We start from the raw sequence: 19,166 nt of genomic DNA on the forward strand, positions 1-19,166 counted from the left end.
GCCCGAAGGCCTGCAGATTACGATGTGTTGTGTGGTCAGCACGACGAATCCTCTCGACCGTTATTCTTGGTTTTCGAGACCGGGGACGCTATCTCACCATCAGATAGCTCCTCAATTCTAATCACATAGGCTGAGTGGACCTCGAACCAACCCTCAGGTCCAGGTAAAAATCCCTGACCTGGCCAGGAATCATTTGTCATCCCCGTGGGTGGGGGCGGTAGAATAACACCCACGGTATCCCCTGCCTGTCGTAAGAGGCGACTAAAAGGTGCCCCAGGGGATCTGAACTTTGGCGCGTGGGTTGGTGACCACGGGGTCCTCAGCTGAGTCCTGGCTTTGCTTCCACTTACTTGTGCAGGCTCCACACTTTCATCTATCCTATCTGACCTCACTTGGTCAACTCTTGTTCTTTTCCGACCCCGACACTATTAGGTTTGCGAGGGCTAGGGAGTCTTTCATTTTCACGCCCTTCGTGGCCCTTGTCTTTCTTTGACCGATATCTTCATTTTTCGAAGTGTCAGTTCCCTTCCATTTTTCCCTCTGATTAGTGTTATATAGAGGATGGTTGCCTAGTTGTACTTCCTCTTAAAACAATAATCACCACCACCACCACCACTGAGAGCCAGGCACGCTACCCCTACACCACAGGGCCGGCTCTATTAACTACTATTTATGATGATTAATAAACTGTGATAGATTTGGCTATCAAAAAACAGCATGCATTCTCGTGCCTATTTACAACCACGCCCCCTATGTAGACCACTGTAATTGGGCTTCACTCTCAGAGCTCCAAGGCATCTCCCTGAATTCTTTACTCCCTGTGAAAAAAGGTGGAACGTACAAGATTTTTAATTCGATTGTGACATTACTCCTTTGTCGGAAATAGCCCGTCTGGTGGCCATGATTTTTAAGGCGTTGAAGTCTAAATGGTCTGACACCATGGTTAGCCGGTTCGAGTCCCGTTGGTCAAAAAAATGTCACCATCAGAATGTCGGCCAGCAGGATAGGGGAGTTGGTGGTATACAATTTCGAATCACTAGATTGCGTGCCAGAAGCCTGGATTAAATTCCAAACCTCTCCGCAGTGCTCGTTTGGAGCAAGGGCATATGACGGTATCAATGGTGATTCGTTTGTCGGATGGAGACGTTAAGCCTTGAGCAGACCTCTTGGTGCTATTCGACAGGAGTAGGCTATGTGCCAGCAGCAAGTTTCCCCGTCTCCCTTCCTACTATCATATATCACGTCATTCATTTCATCTCATTAACTCCAAACAACAGATCAGATGTAAGGAAAAAAATATCTAATTCCCTCCATGGGAACTTAGAATTTCCATTCTCATTAACTCCTCTAATGAGGTTGGCGTCAGGAAGGGCATCCGGTTATAAAAAACTGGGACAAGGGTTGGACAAACAACAACACTCCTTTGTCAGAAATCACAGAGAACAAATTGTGCTGCTTTCTTTTGGATCTTCTCCAGTTCTTGTAACAAATAGTCCTGGTGTAGGCCCCGTACACTGGAACCATTTGAACAACCCACTGGATGTAAATAAATCACAAAAATTGTAAACATTTCATCTAGAGTTGTGTAACTTTTATTTGACATGAAATCTGTTTATTACAACGATTTTGTACTAATTAGAGGAAAGTAAAATAGTTAATTTAAAATAAGAGCTTGAAAAACAAAACATTTGATTGTATAATATGGATTTCTTGACATTTTACTTGAAATATTTGATAAACAATTGAGAAATACAGTGAAGAAGAATGAAAGTTTTATTCGTCAGGGAGGCCATAGAAGAGTTACCAGGTTTAGTGGAGTCACCTTTTTTGAATGGGGTGTCGTCACTATTGCACTCGTCGCTTCCACAGGAGTATTCTTTACCTGGCACCGGTGTAGAATCGCTAGGTTTTGGAAGGTCACTAGGAAGCCCGCACCCACGGACTACCAATTCTTAAACAGATAAGAAAAGAACTTGGTAACCTTCAGAATCACAGCTTAAACAAATAAGAAAAAAACTTGGTAACCTTCAGAAACAAACAATATATATTAATCCTAGAAGGACGAAGCATGGGTCTGAGAGGCCTGCAACTAAAGTATGGTGATGCATCAAATATAAACCGGAATTCAGAACTAGCAGCTCTGGTAGGGAACGGAAATGGGAGGGGCCTTGAGAAGATGCTAGTGGGGATGTCTGGAGTAGGGTCTTGATGCATCACACACTACAGAGCGACTGCTTGCGGAAGGCTCTATGCACAGTTTGGGGAAGCAACTCTTTCAAAGACCAAAGTATATGAATGTCACAAACAATTTTTGGCAGGACGGAAAGTAGAGGAAAATGAGCCCCACCATTTGCATCACTGCAAACAACATTCGTACTGTACATGAATTTATTGACTAAGATCAGCACACAAAAGTTTCTGAATTTGCTTTATTCATAGGAATAAGCTTTGGAAGTGTTGAAGCCATCATGAAATATGAACACAACCTTTGGAAATTTGTTTTGTCAGATGGGTTCCTCCTCTCCTCGCTCAGGAACAAAAAATTTGCGCCAGGAAGTTTGTCAGAGTCATCTGAATTTCTACGAGGAGGAAGGATATGATTTAGACCACTGAAAGAAAAACCGGGAGGAATGTGATTTCATGATGATGCAGCAGTACGTGTGCAAACAGTAGCAGTGATTTGCGGAGGGGGGGGGGGGATTCTGCCACCCCCACACTTTGTGGAGAAAAGTCTAGGAATTATTTTTTGAAAAGCTATTTTTAAAACAATGTTGTCTATTACCTAATTCTTTCCTTTAATTTCTCAAATATTTAAAAAAATACTTAGCAGAAATATGCACAAAATGTCATCCGATCCAGCTGACCGATTTTTCAGCGCCACTCTAGCTGAGGCGGTAAAGGCATGCTCGTATCACCCGGTAGAACAAGGCTTTGATTCCCCATCAGGAAGTATAAAAATTTAAGAAGCGAGTTTTCCACTTTTGGATATGCACATGGCCCCGAGGTTCACTCAGCCTACACTGAAAATGAGTACTTCACCCCACCAAGAGCCAAGGTTATGGATAGGGGAAGCCTTTACTTTCCACCACTCCAAGGGCCTTCATGGCCGTTATGAAGATGACTTTGCTTTGTTTTTACAGCAAGTAGTACAGACTAGTGTAAAAGCATGCAGAAGCACGATTGGTATGTAGGCCTAATGGCACAAAATCTTAGTTGCACTCATGTGTAATTGTTCCTTTGGTGAAAATTTTATTGTATAGAGTTGAATCGAAATCCCCCCAGAAATATCACTGCAGTTAAGTTGATAGACTTAAGTTTTATTTCTCTGTCAAAATTTACTCAGAGAGCATAAAAACTTACCATTTTGTAGCTATTTTGTTTATATTTTGTTATCTATCCCCCACTATATTCCCCAGACCTCCATTTTTTTGTTTTCTATATATTTTTGTGCCCCCCCACTTTCTAACTCCCAATTGCAGCTACTGTGTGCAAATGGCTGCACACATGTTCTCCTTCTTTCTTTGATGACAGCATCAAAAAATTGCCAATCTGATGACAAAAATCCATGTCAGATTTGGGAAACTATGTAAAAAAAAATAATAAAAAAATGAGGTGCATGTTTTGTATTTGTTGGTGGAGACAGTGGGTCCATTTATTATAAAGAACCACCTCGTGCATCTGTTTGCATTTTGAATCCTTAAAAGTTACGCTAAAGACAAGTGGTGTAATGTTAGGTCAAAGCAGGCAGGCCTAGGCCTTCAAGGGGCCCTGCAGACTACTCACAAAAAATAATAATATACGAAGCATGCTTTTTTTAAAGTAAGTCATCATTTTCATTGCAGAGGTCCAGTTTTGTGGGTACTGTTAAAGAGCCTCTTCCACTTCTTCCTATCCATATACAAGTAGGGGCCGATGACCTAGATGTTAGGCAGGCCCCTTTAAACAACAAGCATCTCATATATAACTTGTCATGGAGAACATCATCCACTGTCCATCCTCTGGTAACTAGATCAACCTTGATCATGTCCATCCATCAGGTTTTAGGTCTTTGTGCAGGTCTTTTCCGCTTCACCTGTCTTTCCAAATTTATTCTGGCTGTTCTTGTAGGCTCCATCCTCACCACATGCCCATACCACCATAGTCTGGATGTGCCGATTTGGTCTATTCTATTCCGGCTTCTTTCCTCACCACCTCATTTCTTAACCTGTCCATTTTAGTCTTCTGGTTGGTAGATCTAAATAATTTTGTCTCTGATGCTTGCAGTCTTGATGAATCTCTATTTGTGAGGGTGCACGCTTCGACACCATAGGTTAATAATGGTATGAAATAGCTGTTCAACATCATCAGTTTGGCCGGTTTTGGAATCATGGAATCATGTCAACCCATAGAAGTGTTCTTACTTGTTCGTAAAATTCTGATCCCTTTTGCTCTCTGTTTGTAATTTCCTTTCCGACCAAATTATCACTCGAGATTACACTTCCAAGGTAAGGCAAATTATCCGCACACTCTAGCTGGTAGTCTCCTAGTTTTACACTTGCTGGATGCCCATCTCTGTTGACAGCCATTAACACTGTGTCTTGGTCTTGCTGATGTTGAGGTTATATTCCTGGAACTGGGATTTCCACATGTTAAGTCTGGCCTGTACTTCCCTCTTCTGTTTCACCCCAAATCAAGATATCAAGATATCATCAGCAAAGGCCACTGCATTCAGTTCACCTAACTTTTCCTTGACATTCTTCATTATATCGTCCATATCAGTGATGAACAGTGATTAGGACAGTGCACTTCCTTGCTGAACTCCACTCTTGGTCTCAAACCATGATGATCAACCTTCCCCAATTAATTACAGTCTTTTGTAGTCAATCCCAACTGTATTGTGTTATCTTATGGCTCTGTCTCTTCATGAACCAATTGTTTTTCACCACCAACCCATTTCTCATACAGAATGTTCACCTATATTTCTTCCACTATATCCATGAGGTCCCATTACATCCTCATATCCTGTTTTATCTGTTCCAATCTATGCATTCAGATCTCCCATAATGATTACTCTCTCTTTACTAATAACTTTTTTCCAAATCAACAAGAAACTGGTTCTTATCCTCTTGACAGCATCCAGTTTGAGGTGCATACACCTGTACCAAAGTTAGTTTTCCGTTCCCTAAATGCACAGTCACCTTTATTATTCTGTTGCTAACATACTAAAATACCGGTATCAGCGACTCCTTCTAGATCTTAACTCATGATCAAACCAACACCATTTCTCATCTCTCTGTCATTTCCATGTCAATACAGTGTATACTGTTTTTTTAACTTCTTCATTTCTTTCCCTCTCTATTTGGTTTCACTTATCGTTCCACGATGCAATTTTATTTGACGTAAATAAATATCACACGAGAACACGTTCACTTCCTTATATAACTTACTTTATTTACACTGTACGTCAAAACACACAACTATACACGGTAGCAAATGACACTATATACAACACTCAATAGTGGAGTACCCTGAAGTCGATTCTGTCAAGTACAGATATCAACAACAATGACGCGCGCACTATAACATACTCTCTCTTGAATTCCCCGCCGAGAACTCACTCACTCGAGTCCAATGGTCTGACTGACTCCGCCTCGGAGCCCAACAGTCACTCCATCACTTGCCTGAGTCCCAAGAACCAAGATCTGTAACTTAGAACTGGCACTGCCTTCGTGAAGTACAGGCCATACTGTAGCAAGCTCGGGAAAGCAATCAGCTGATCCTTCGGGGGGGGGGGGTTAGCAGGTCAGTTAGTTGAATTACATGTGAATTCTTTGCTGTTTTATTGAAATTTATAACGTTGGCTACGTGTTTACTCCAATATAAATCAGACTGAGGCGTTGTCGACTGTATTATTAAGTGAAAAGTCCTGAATTAGTGAAGAAAACTTAGTGTGAGCGTGTAATCATGCGAGGCTATAGGTTAAGAATATCGCTCTGCCGTGCTTTAATTTTGTAGTTTATTTGTGTAATGTTATATCCCTAGTGTAAGATGAATTGAGTTAGTGCATTCAGCGTTTTATCTACCTCGATGTGTATATAATTGAATTAAGGTTATCAGTGAGAGAAATCGCCATGCTATGTGCCTGGCTGCAAAGCAAATTATAAACGAGGAGAGTACTCTCCAGTATTTGTGTTTCCTTCTGATGAAGAAAGAGTTAGGTTATGGAAGAAGGCTATTCCTAGGGAAAAATTAATAGTTAATCACCAAACAGTTGTGTGCATCAACCAATTTTCTGAAGACTAAATTCTGAGGGAAATAATAGTGTCTCATCCAGATGGTGAGTTAAAATTTCTCATTATATCAAGAACATGGGTAACATTAGATATATTTTTATGTAATCAGACTTACGGCTTATTTGAAATCGGTGTATCTGTATATTTAAGTACAATTTATGCATTTTACCATTTTAGGTAGAAATGTATTGCGAAATAACTCTGCTGAGATTTTTCCTATCAATTTTCATATCATAGGCAATGGAACAGGGTTATTCCATGAAAATTGAATATGAAAATAATTGCATAGATATTATTTGCTGTTTAAAATACTACTTTTCTGAAATAGTAACTGAATTTCATGACAGTGACAGTAAATGTTTGGCTATTGTTGGAGGTTAGCTTACTCGTAACCTTTCTTGTAGGTACTGAATTGGTGGTACAGAAATAATTTACATTTGTAGCATATTATATTGGTAATTGGTTGCTTGTTGTCTATCAATGTGTATGATGTGAATGTTCCAGTTGACTAGAAAATGGATAGAAACGCAAGAATATGTCCCAAAGTGTTAGCCTGTACTCACGGAAACGAACGGATATACGCGAGAAATAGAACGTTACGTTACGTTGTATGTCAGAACTAACAAATATTTAAGAATAGTTTTTGGTTTTATAAGGTGTTATTTATAGTTTCTTAAATAATTTAAACAAGTGTGTAATTCAAGCGGAGCGGATGCGTATCGCCTCCAAGTCCCACCCAAAGCGTGACGTCATCAGAGCTACAGTACGGCCTAGAGATCACGAAGGCAGTGGAACTGAGAACTGCCTTCACTGACTGACAGCTCGATATTTATACCATTCGATCAACCATCTAGAATGATCGACCTCTGGAAGGATCCTTACAACACTCATGGAACACACTCAAAACATCGATCGACCAGCTAGTCGAATGGGTACCCGCACTTTCTCCGCTATTTAAAAATACACATGGAAATATCTACAACATTCGTAATGCTTCTACATGTATCTGGATAATAAAACCTTGCTGGATAATAAAACCTTACTTTAAGTTTCCAGAACCTTTCAGATATACCAAATATAGTACAGTAAGTCTAATATACGAACATTATGGAATTTTCTACAGCTTTCGACTCTATACATTTTTAGGTTATACAATACGTATTTGAGGTTATACAATTTTATACTACATATATACAGAGAAACCATATACTAGTCATGTTTAACATTTAATAAAAGATGATTTGGCATTAAATAAACTATGATTAAAATATATTAAACATAATAATTGAAGGTTTTACGTCAGTTACGATGTACCTACGACACACTCAGCCCCATTATCATTAATGTTCTCCTTTGCATGAGGTCCACTAGTTCTTCACATTTTCCTGTGAGACTGAGTAAGTTGATGGTCCCAATCGGTGTTAGTCTCCTCCGGGATTTTTGCATTTTTGCAAAATACTGTCTATCATCAGGCCATAAACCATCATCCCTGACATGAGTCTGCTCATGCTGGCACCTTATTTAGTTGTTAAATGCATTCCGAGGCTCTTATGTGTTTTGAAAGCAACTACAAGTAAGCTCTTTTACTGGCTTACTAGGCCTAACGTAATTGAGGATTTTCTTTTGGAGTTTACTCCCTTAGACTCTGAGGATTTCTCCTCATTCCACAAGGCAGTGGGTTCCATCTGTACTACCCCCAGAGGAATGGGTTGCCTCCTCCGCCAGCTCCACCGTACCGAATCATATTCTCCGCCTTTCCTGCTGTTGAGGTCTTTATCCTTTACCCTGAGCTGGGATCACTTACCAGATGTTACACACAGGGTCAATGTGCTCTGGGATTCACATAGGCATGGGTGCCACTCCCTCGAGCAAGGCTGCCTCTAAGAGGGTCCCTACCTGTTAAGCACGGGTGGCCCAGATTGGTTGCGCAGTAGAAGTTAGTTTTCCCTCGTCCTGCGCGTGACGTCATCACAGGAGCACCGCGACTGTGTAGCATACAACCGCACGTGTATCTCATTTCGTTGTTTATATATGTCTGTCTTACAAAGAAAGGATTTCCACGTAATAACTATACGTATTTTTTTCCCCGTATATTGCTGTTGGTTTATATAGTGGCCTGCTGTATTTTGCATAGTATGTGTGTCGTAGTTCGTTTCTGTGAGATCTCTCTTAAGTTGCTGTGTTTCGTGCAGTGAGGTGCACTTATTTTCTTTTCGTTAGTTGCGTAAACAGTGTAATAGTAGCTGGAGTGAAATCTATGTGTTCATAGTACAGTATCGTTGCGATAGAAAACCGTGCCGTTAATGATTCACCGCAATCTACAGCGACACCTGATTGTTCAGCAGAGGGATTTCGGTATCTCGCCGGCTACATCGCCTACCGTGAAAGAAAATATGATAGGTCAATGTGAAGTCCCACTGGGGAAATGCTTTCCATTTCTTCTGGTACAGCCCCTGTGGGGAGGTCTACTCGTTCCATGGTAAACCAAATAAAGGAATTTGAGTTAATTTTTACGGACACTCACGGAGGTGATGAACTGTGACGCATACCTAATATTATACGCAAAGTGTGTCAAATAATTAGCAGTAAATTCCCCACTGTACCACCAGAAATAGTAAAAATGTATGTTAAAACGAGAATATTTATACGCATAAGACAAATGAACATTCGGGCAAGAACTGAAAAATCCATAGCAGCTCATCGGTGAAAGGCACGACAGTGGATTTCATCTTCAAAAGCAACCACTTCATGACATCTAATCTCACAGGTAGGACTGTGTTCTAATGAAGTGTTCTCCTGTTCTTCCTTATTGTTTAATTTTTCAAAAGTAGACTATATATACGGAGCCTCCGTGGCTCAGACGGCAGCGCGTCGGTCGGCTTTTCACCACTGGATACCGTGGTTCAAATCCCGGTCACTCCATGTGAGTTTTGTGCTGGTCAAAACGGAGGCGGCACAGGTTTTTCTCCGAGTACTCCGGGTTTCCCTGTCATCTTTCATCCCAGCAACACTCTCCATTATCATTTCATAGCATTTATCAGTCATTAATAAATCACTTTGGGAGTGGCGACCCATTGTAATAATAATAACGTTCATTCATTACATCCCTGACCCGGTCAAAGACTGAAAAACAGGTTGTAGGTTTTCCAGGACTATCTATGCATGGTTTCGAATATGAACTTACTTCTGCTGCTGTTATGTGTTAAGCTTTAAACTCGATACCTGCGGAAGTGAGTCTGTATATCGTACGTTAGCATACGGTAGTTCTGCTGTAAAGATTTAATATTACAAACATTTCATATCTCTAAATATTTATGTTTACAGATTTGAGAGCGCGTAACCTTCTTTAAACTAAATAGAGGAACTTGGAAATGTTAATAAATTTCAAGCGTTGGTCAGTGTGCCGTCACGTTACATTTACGCCTTATTCGTAATAGAAATAATGAAAAGTTACTATGCTGTACTCTTTTTTCAATCTTATAACAGCAGTAATCTTTATGTCTGGTCTGCAATTAGTTCTGATAAACTGTAATGTTTGCTGATATGAGATTCCTACTGATTTGCGCGCTCTGGGCTCGGCTGCTTTGCTCCTACTGTGACGTCATTTCGTTAACCAATAGCAGCTCGTCTCGCGTTGGGCCCAACCTTTAGTAGTGTTTAAGAACCTTGCCTGTTAAGTAAGTACCGTTTTTGAATATGGACATTGCAGTACTTTGGTCGTCATTCACAGCATGCGCGCTCAGTACGTACATCTATAGGCTCCGTGCGCTGATGGGAGAAATGGACCACTGTGCTGCGAGTGGCAAACATCGTAAGTTAATGCGTTTCACCGCGCACATATCAGTTGTCTCACCGCGTACTGCCATAACCGACTAAATAATAACAGTGGGGTTTCAGAGTGTTTTATGCAACAACAATTGGCCACATTATTCCAAACTTGCAGAAAGTGGGCATGTAATAAATTAACAAGAAAAACAGTTTGCAGGAAATAGCAACAGAGCAATAACTGCAAATGTGATTAGAAAGAAACATTGGTTCCCTTGTCGTGTTCTATGAACAGGACAGGCTGAGGACTTGGGTTCGAATATCAGATTGACCTTGATATAAAACACTTTCTGACACCATTAATTTCTTACTCTAATTTATTTAAACAGATTATCAAATATACCCTTCCAATAATATTACATCACACCTGTAATTATTCTCTTCTCAATATTACTTTTAAATAACCAGTTTATCAGTCTCTGACTTCTTTGGAAAATGCACACACTTCTATGATTCACTATACAACATTTATAAAATTCCCTTCAGTCTTTAAAGTCTCTTAACTAGTTGATACTTATCTCGGGTTTTGAAGCTTCTTTCTTCTTGCTTCTCTCTTGAATCCTCGTTGTGGTGTTCCTCTGAATCTTCCCTGATGGTTTCCGGACACGAACACAGAACTCTAAGGTGAATGCTAACTGAAGCTACATTCTCCTTCGAACACTCAGTGAGTTCTCTATGTACTGTCTCTGTACTTTACCCTGTGGGACACTGCTAACCAGCTCTACTGCTTGACAGTTTTAATTGCTGCCTTATTTGAATAACTTCTTATACTGCTGTCTTTACTAACTGGTGGCAGGCTCAACTACTGCCTAATCTGACTAACTTCATATACTGCTATCTTCACTGACTTTATTCTACAGAGTCTCTTCTCTGCCAAGTGATCTAGTATCCGTCCCTTCCCAAGAGAACGTTCCTTTCCAATGTTAATAGAATAACTGCCTGAATGACACCAGAATTACGACCAACAGAATGACCACAGAATCACACAGAATGGCCAAGAATCACAGAATGACCCAGAATGACTGAATGATGCAGAATGACCGAATGACCTAGAGGCTCCCTTGTCACTCTCCTTTATCATTTCTCTGAGCTTCTGGAACAAGTCATCCCCTACTACTATGTTCCCTCACATCCCTGATCTGTTAGTTTTCTATTGGTTACTTCAAGTGTGGTCCCACCCGTCTCATTGATGTACATGTGACTGGTGACCTTCCAGAGATTATTTCTAGAAATAATTATTGCACCACAGCGTGCGTTCTTATTTTTACAGGGCACCTTGCTACGTGACCAACAACAGGTTTGCTTTTCCTGGTCCACCCACTAAAAGCTTCTAACTATGACCTTGTAGTCTGTTTACTTGTTTCTCTGACCAATATTCTGATTGCACAAGTTTGCCTCATTCTCAGCTCACTGAAATGTTCCAAGTTGAGACTAGCTTTAAGAAATGCTTTTAATTATAATTGTAATTCTGCACTTATTCACTGCACTGATATTTTATTACACTTAATCATTCACTTCCACTGTTTCCTGCTGTATCTTCCCTTTATATATTACACTTAAACTATTCGTGATTATTAGGGATTTCTGACTGGGAGGTCACGGATCGAATCTCGTTCGATGCGCTCGCCCCATAATTTCCCACGGAAGGACGTGTTGCGAATCAAATCCTACCATTTCACTATAGAGGCAGAACAACAAGAAAGAGAGACTTACAAAACTATAATTAAGATTTAAGGAGTGCTACAAGAAGACTTATGCGCTCTGAAACATGAAAATGGAAGCTTAAAGGACAGAATAAAGAAACTGGAAGATAAAGAAGACATTGGAGAAGAAAGATCGCCGTGGACGGAAGTGACGCGTAGCCATTTTAGGCCTAATTTTAAACATATGGGAGGAACTACGTACAACTCAAAACCGGGAAAAAACTCTTTGCAGTGCCAAAATCGATTTCAGTTATTGCAACAAGTTCCAGAAGAAGACACACCAAGTTTTCCAAATAATTTTAAATCCAGTGGAGGTAACCTACAGAAGAAGAAAACCAGCCGAAAGTCAAGATCGCCAAAGATTCATCTCTACGCAGACGGTCAAGAGCGGGGTATGGCAGAAGGCATCAATGATGAGCTGCAGAATCCAGAAACTGAGGTTTTAGGACTAATAAAACCAGGTGCCAAAACTGAAGACGTCCTTTCAAGTTGTGATCCTGTGTTAGAGAAGGACAACTACGTGGTGATTGTGAGTGGTACAAATGACATTGCTGCAAATGAAGGTGAGGAACTAATTACGATCCTCAGAGGTACTATTTCCAAACTACCTGACTCAAAAGTAATTGTAGTTAATGTGCTCGTATAAATTCTCAATTCATTGCGGTGTCTATGATGTTAACCTCTCGTTACGGCATGTGGTGCGTGGGCTCATCAGAATTTAAAGAGAATGGTATATCTGTATCATTCGTGCCCATAGTAACAAGGAAATGCATTTTTTATTTTTCCTTCATGTCTGTCTGTATGTATGTATGTATGTACGTACGTATATCATGAGAAAATGGCTGAAGAGAATTTAATGAAAATCGGTATGTAAAGCCGGGGTATTATGCACTACAATCTAGGCTACAAATCATTTTATTCATCCTGAGTGAAATGGTAGTTTAGGTGCGGCCTAAAATTTAATTCTCAAATATTCTTAATTAGTGGTTCTAATACCAATATAAATGGTCCGTTATTGGACATTATAAATCTTCCAGCTATCTAATTCCTGGTGGCCTCCAGGTATGCACTAGTCTTGGTAGGTGTGCTATTTACCAACTGATGAGCCCAACTTAGCACACTGAGGCAAAACGCTGGCAGGCAGGAATGTAAGCTACCGGTACTGAAAGTTTTTGTACATTTGCAGCCAATAAAGTCGATTGTTAAACCTGAAAGATATTCATGTACAGATTTGTCATCAGGTAATATAAATCACTTAACTTCCGCCTTCCTCAAATTATTTGATTTTCAATTTTATTTTTTTGTCTTTAAGCAATCATATCTTTGGTTCTAATTGAGGTATGGAGTTCATTTTGGCCTAAGAACACTCAGTTGATCAATCTCTTTCATTTCAGCTCTTAAATATTCTAATTGGTTGATTCTGAGGAAAGTTATGAGTGTACAACAATTTGACGTCTCATTTCTTCAACATTTTTTTTTTCATTTAAGCAATCATATCTTTCATTCTAATTGAGGTACGCAGTTCGTTTTGGTCTAAAAAAATTAGTGGATCAGGTGCTTTCTTTAGAGGTAATAACTACTTCAATGGGTAAATTCTGAGTACATTTGTCTCCATGATGAAGATCTTTGAAGGACTTTTTAACAGTTCGGCGCGTAGTGTTGTTCCAAGGAACGTTTAATTCAATTTCTTTGTGTGATGTATTTTCAAGTGTTTTGTTGACGTAATATTACATTCTATTACTGTTGTAAACAAGGTTGGGTTTACAAAACACAACTTCTTTATTTGCTTCACATGTAAAATTACAATATTTACACTAACAAAACTGAAAGTTATCTCGAAGCAAAATGAACTATGAATTTGGAGAAAGAGTCTGTCTTTTGTACATTATATACACGTTGGAGTATTCACATTCACTACTATCTCGGAAAGATAGTCCTTGTGACATGAAAAGTTCTTGATAGTCGAAAACTATCAGAAGCACTGACGTAAATATCTCAGAGAGTCCTTCCTTGTTGAAGTGTCTGAGTTAATTAACGTAAGCTCAATGACTGAAGAGTTCCTACCTAGCGAAACTAAGTTGATAATGGGAGCTTGCATTAGCTAGGGAATGATAGTGGCATATAATGGTAAGACTAGACATGGACAGCGGAACAGGCAAGAGGAGCGGTGACCCGAGGTGAGACCTCTTACTGCCAGAAATTCAGTCCACCTGGCCGAAGCACATTTTCAAGAGGAGTAGCCTCCGTGCTCGACGTAGGGTGTATTCTGGAGCTGGACACCGGGGTAAGTGGGCGTCTGGACAGGCTAGGAGCTCCTTTTTATAGCACACACGACGTTCCAGGCACGCGCACTGAGGGCTGCGCGTCGAGGCTCGAAGAATAACACACTGGCACGCGTGTAGCTGGCTGGCGGATCGAGAAGGGAGCGACGGACATACAACAATTACCACAGCAGATCATGTGATTTATTTCATTAACTCGAAATTTTGCAAATACATCCGAGAGGATAGTAACGAACAACACCATACTTTGTACATTGCGGGCGGAGTAATATAATAATGAATTTAGACACTGTTGTTGTTAACATGGAATTATTGTTTAATCATGTTAACTGGCGATACTTTTTGTCATGGTAAGGTATAAAAACATGTGGTTCCTATCGACAAGGAAAATAGTGAAGATGATTATAAAAATCAGAGAAAATAAGAATAAGAAGAATTGAAGAATAAGACAAGAGGGAGCCAAGAAAGAATGAAGAACTGCCTTTACATTAGATGCTCTAATATCCCAGAGTTGGAAGAAAACTACATGTTAAGGCCCACAATATCGAAAGCTCATAAAGCTGTTCAACATTAACATTACATTGGGCACTGTTGTGATGTGATTTGTGCCTTCTGTTGCGACTCATCTCCGATAAGATGGGATTGCTGCTGTGTCCCGAATAAAAGAGCATGCCTGATTATTGGTGGAAAGTAGCTAATGTCGCGGCCATCAAATTAGGCGGGCGAGGAAAACTGCGCTGTCGTCAGATATGGGAACGGCAAAGCGACAGATGGTCGAGAGTTGCTTACCTCCGAGCACAGATTGGCAACGCTGATCGTGCAGTGCTGTCTACCTCAAGCCCATTCACTCCAGCCACCTTACCCGAGTCATTCCCTGTCATGCAGCTGTTGAGCTCGCAGTGCAGTTAAGGATGGATAGTGAATGTGAACTGATTTGGGCTCAAATCAAGAGAGAAGTGGCAGAGAGAAACAAGACATTCAAAATAAAGGACGTAGAAAAACTCACGTCAGAAGCCATCGACCGTGTGACTGCTGCAGATTGAGAAAAGTGCTTCAACCACGCAGAAAATCCTCAAACAGATGATAGGGCCAAGGAAATAATAAGGGACGAAAGAATGGTACCATTTATCATCAGTGTAATTGCTGACTCGACAGATAGTGAGATGAGTGATGACAGTGACTGCCATGAAGCTAGAAACGGATTTTTACTTCATTGTAAATTAATTTAAACCTATTCTTCAAAGTAATGTTTTTTTCTATATTACTCAGAACAATATACAGTATTCACATATTTAAAGTTATGATGTAATAAAAGTGATACAGATTAATATGTAATACGAAAGTATTTACGGCGTCCTGCAGCCTGTGCTGGCGCGCGCACCCCGAACTGTCTCAGCAAGCGACATTTACATGATCGTTTTCCGGGCGATTTTCCAGGAAAATTAGAAGACTGACCAAAATATGTTTCAGACAAAATATGTAAGTCAGGCGATTTTTTACATTTTTCCCGCAGACACAATTTTATTGGCTGAAGAAATAAAAACTTGGTCGCTTACTGAAATTTTCAATACATGATGATATGGATTGAAATTTACTCGTTCAAGATTTTATTTTTAAGAATTATTTAAAGTGGTTTGTATGGAAAATACACTTACGAATATGGAAATTGCAACACCATGAAGACATTGGTCATTTGTATTGATTTTCAAGATATGGAACGATGCCATGTAGGTAAATAAACGATCAAAGTTTCAGACCCATTGGATTGTTGCTACAGGTCCTCCCACGTGATTGGTTGGGGAGGAATCAACTCCAGTATACAGACTCTGGTGTAGCGTAGTTGACTTGCAGTCTGTGCAGTGAAGTGTTCCCCATCAAACATGCCTCAACGACAGATGAGAGCATGCTATCAACTGTCGCCGTGTGAGAGGGCTCGGATAATTGGGCTGTGTGAGGGTGGATTATAGCTAAGGACTGTCGCTGCACGTATTGGCCGAAAGGCATCTACGGTACAACGTGTATGGCAGCAGTGGTCAAATGAAGGTGCCCACATTCGTACCCTGGCAAAGGCCCAGCGCGACAGACAACTGTGAGAGAGGATCGCTGCATCATTCGGATGGCCCGGCTGGAATGGTGGTGGTGATTTTTGTTTTAATAGGAAGTACAACGAGGTAATCATCCTCTCTGAACAAATTAGTGGAAAAGAAATTTAAAATATAAAACAAAATTATTATTCAACGAAGGAATTTTGAAACGCAGTACAAAATAAAACAAAATACAATTATAGAATTAGGCCGAAAAGATTACTAGCGTATCAAAAGGGAACGTACGTTCCCTGAGTAAAAGTACACTTGTAATTTATATACCCTTGATAAGTCCACTGTCGCACATAAAGCGGATGACGAGATCAGCAGTAGTCGCGTCATCGGCTAGTATGCGTTCGAGTGTTTCCTGCAGGCCGAGGCTCCGTCTTAGGCCAGAGAGATTGGCGCACTCTGTGAGGATGTGGGCCACGGTGAATTCGGCACCACAAGAACACACTGGGGGGTTGGGTCTTCCCTCTTCAGGAGATAAGAGTGCGTGGATCGTAAATGACCTATCCTCAGCCTGCATAGTACTATGGCCTCTCTCCGTGAAGGTCGGAAAGAGGACCGCCACACGGTAGTTGTCATCTTAATTGCTCTCAGCTTGTTGGGAGTTCTGATATCTAGCCACTCCGATTCCCAGGACGCCAAGATGGTTCGACGTAGCTGAGAACAAATATCCTTAGCAGGTACATTGACTGGTCTTGGAGGTAAAAGTACAGTTTCCTTTGCAGCTTCATCCGCAAGTTCGTTTCCCGCAATCCCAATGTGGATTAGAAGCCACGCGAAAGTGATTCTGGTGCCAGCATCCCATAACCTGGCTAGAAGGTCATGTATCTGCTGCACCAGTGGGTGTTGCGAGAAACAGGTTTCAATAGACTGCAGAGGCTTAACGAATCGGTACATATAAGAAAGTGGCTTTTATCGTCTCGCAGTGCAAACTGCAGAGCTTCTAAGATATCATAAAGCTCTGTAGTATACACGCTACATACTTTAGGGAGCGAGATCTTCGTGCTCATATCATTAACGACGAAAGAGCAACCAACATTATCTCCGATTTTAGAACCATCCGTGAAAATAAGTCTCGCAGCCGGATATTGGTGAACGAAGTCCTGGAAATACCTCCGATGAACGGAGGAATCCGTGTTCACCTTGGGTCCACGCAGCAGATCTAGACGTATATCTGGTCGCGGAACCGACCACGGAGGTACCTCGCTAAGAGTTCGTTCAAGACAACCACCGATATCAATGTTCAAGTCATGACACAAGCTATCAATCCGAAACCCAACCGGCCGTGTGGCATTCGGCCGGTCTTGGCACCGCTGGTGGTATTGAGTACGATTGATGCATTGATAGCTTGGATGTAGCAGCATTTCACGAATTTTGGCAGCGTACGTGAGAAGTAACTGCTGCCTCCTTATTCGTAAAGATGGAACTCCCGCTTCAGCGAGTAGGCTGGGAATGGGGCTAGTACGGAAAGCACCCGTTGCCAGCCTTACTCCACTATGGTGAATACTGTCTAAAAGGCTCAGCGTAGATTTTGATGCTGAGCCATAAGCCGCACTTCCATAGTCAATCCGGGAGAGGATCGTAGCCGTGTAAAATCGTAGCAGTACCGCACGGTCAGCCCCCCACGAAGTGCCGCTGAGAAACTTAAGCATGTTAAGTCTCTTCATGCAGGCAACCTTCAACTGACGGATGTGGGGCTGCCACGTAAGTCTCTTATCAAAATGGAGACCCAGGAATCTGCAGGTGTCAACCACTGGTAAGATACTGTTTCGCAAGCGGAGCTCTGGTTCGGGATGCACAGGCCGACGTCGACAGAAGTGTACAACAGAAGTTTTCGCTGCTGAAAATCGAAAACCGTGTTGCAGGGCCCATCTGTCGACTCGGTTAATAGCTTGCTGTAGCTGTCTTTCAGCAAACGCCACCCTTCCGGAGCTGTAATGTAGAGCTAAGTAGTCTACATACAGCGAAGGAACGACTGCGGGCCCAGCAGCGGCAACTATGCCGTTGATGGCGATTGCGAACAGCGTGACACTCAGTACCGATCCCTGAGGTACTACATTATCCTGAACGTGATATTGAGAAAATGCATTCCCTACTCGGACTCGAAAGAGACGGAGGGACATGAAGTTCTCAATAAACGTTGGCAAATTTCCCCGAAATCCCCACTGGTGTAGAGTGGAGAGAATCCCATATCGCCAGGAAGTTTCGTAAGCTTTCTCCAGGTCAAAAAACACGGCGACTAGGTGTTCCTTGCGGAGAAAGGCCTCCTGTATGGCGCTCTCCAGTCTGACCAGATGATCAGTGGCAGACCGATGAGAGCAAAAATCACACTGGTAGTTAGATAAGAGACCCTCCTTTTCCATGGCCCACACAAGACGCAGGTTAACCATCCTTTCAAATAGCTTACAGAGGCCATTAGTAAGGCATATTAGCCTATAACTATCCAGAAATTTTGGATCCTTACCTGGCTTGGGAATTGGTATCACAATTCCCTCGCGCCATTGAGATGGAAACACTCCCTCACTCCATATTCTGTTGAACAGGATGAGGATATCCTTGAGACATCTCTCACTCAAATGCTTAAGCATTTGATGCTTAAGCATTTGATTATGGATTTTGCCCGGTCCAGGAGCTGTATCCCTGCATAGCGCGAGTGCACTTCGCAACTCCCACTCCGTGAAGGGCACGTTGTAGTGATGCGAAGCACTGGAGGCGAAAGAGAGATGGTGTGCCTCTGCTTCGCGCTTAATTTGTAGAAATGCAGGGTCGTATCTCGCAGAGCTGGACGTATCTGCGAAATGTGACGCGATGTGGTCAGCAATGACAGAAGGAATCGTAACTAGATCTCCATTAATGGAGATTCCGGGTACTGAGGGCACTTTCTGTAAACCGACAATACGGCGGAGTTTCGTCCACACTTGTGATGACGGAGTATGTGCCGTCATAGAAGACACATACTTTTCCCACGTAGCTTTCTTACTTTCTCGAATC

The 19,166-nt window shown here is 41.5% G+C and overlaps 1 protein-coding gene across 1 annotated transcript in view; it reads right to left on the minus strand.

Moving 5' to 3' along the window:
• Positions 1 to 1,584: 1,584 nt before the first annotated feature.
• LOC137502930 (uncharacterized) overlaps positions 1,585 to 19,166 on the minus strand; it is a 42,969-nt gene continuing 25,387 nt past the window's right edge. The window contains exon 3 of the mRNA XM_068230138.1: positions 1,585 to 1,951. Coding sequence (XP_068086239.1) covers positions 1,719 to 1,951 — 233 coding nt within the window. The 3' untranslated portion in view covers positions 1,585 to 1,718. The remainder of the gene's footprint in view (positions 1,952 to 19,166) is intronic.

The sequence above is a fragment of the Anabrus simplex genome, chromosome 13 (assembly GCF_040414725.1).
Source record: "Anabrus simplex isolate iqAnaSimp1 chromosome 13, ASM4041472v1, whole genome shotgun sequence".
NCBI lineage: Eukaryota > Metazoa > Arthropoda > Insecta > Orthoptera > Tettigoniidae > Anabrus > Anabrus simplex.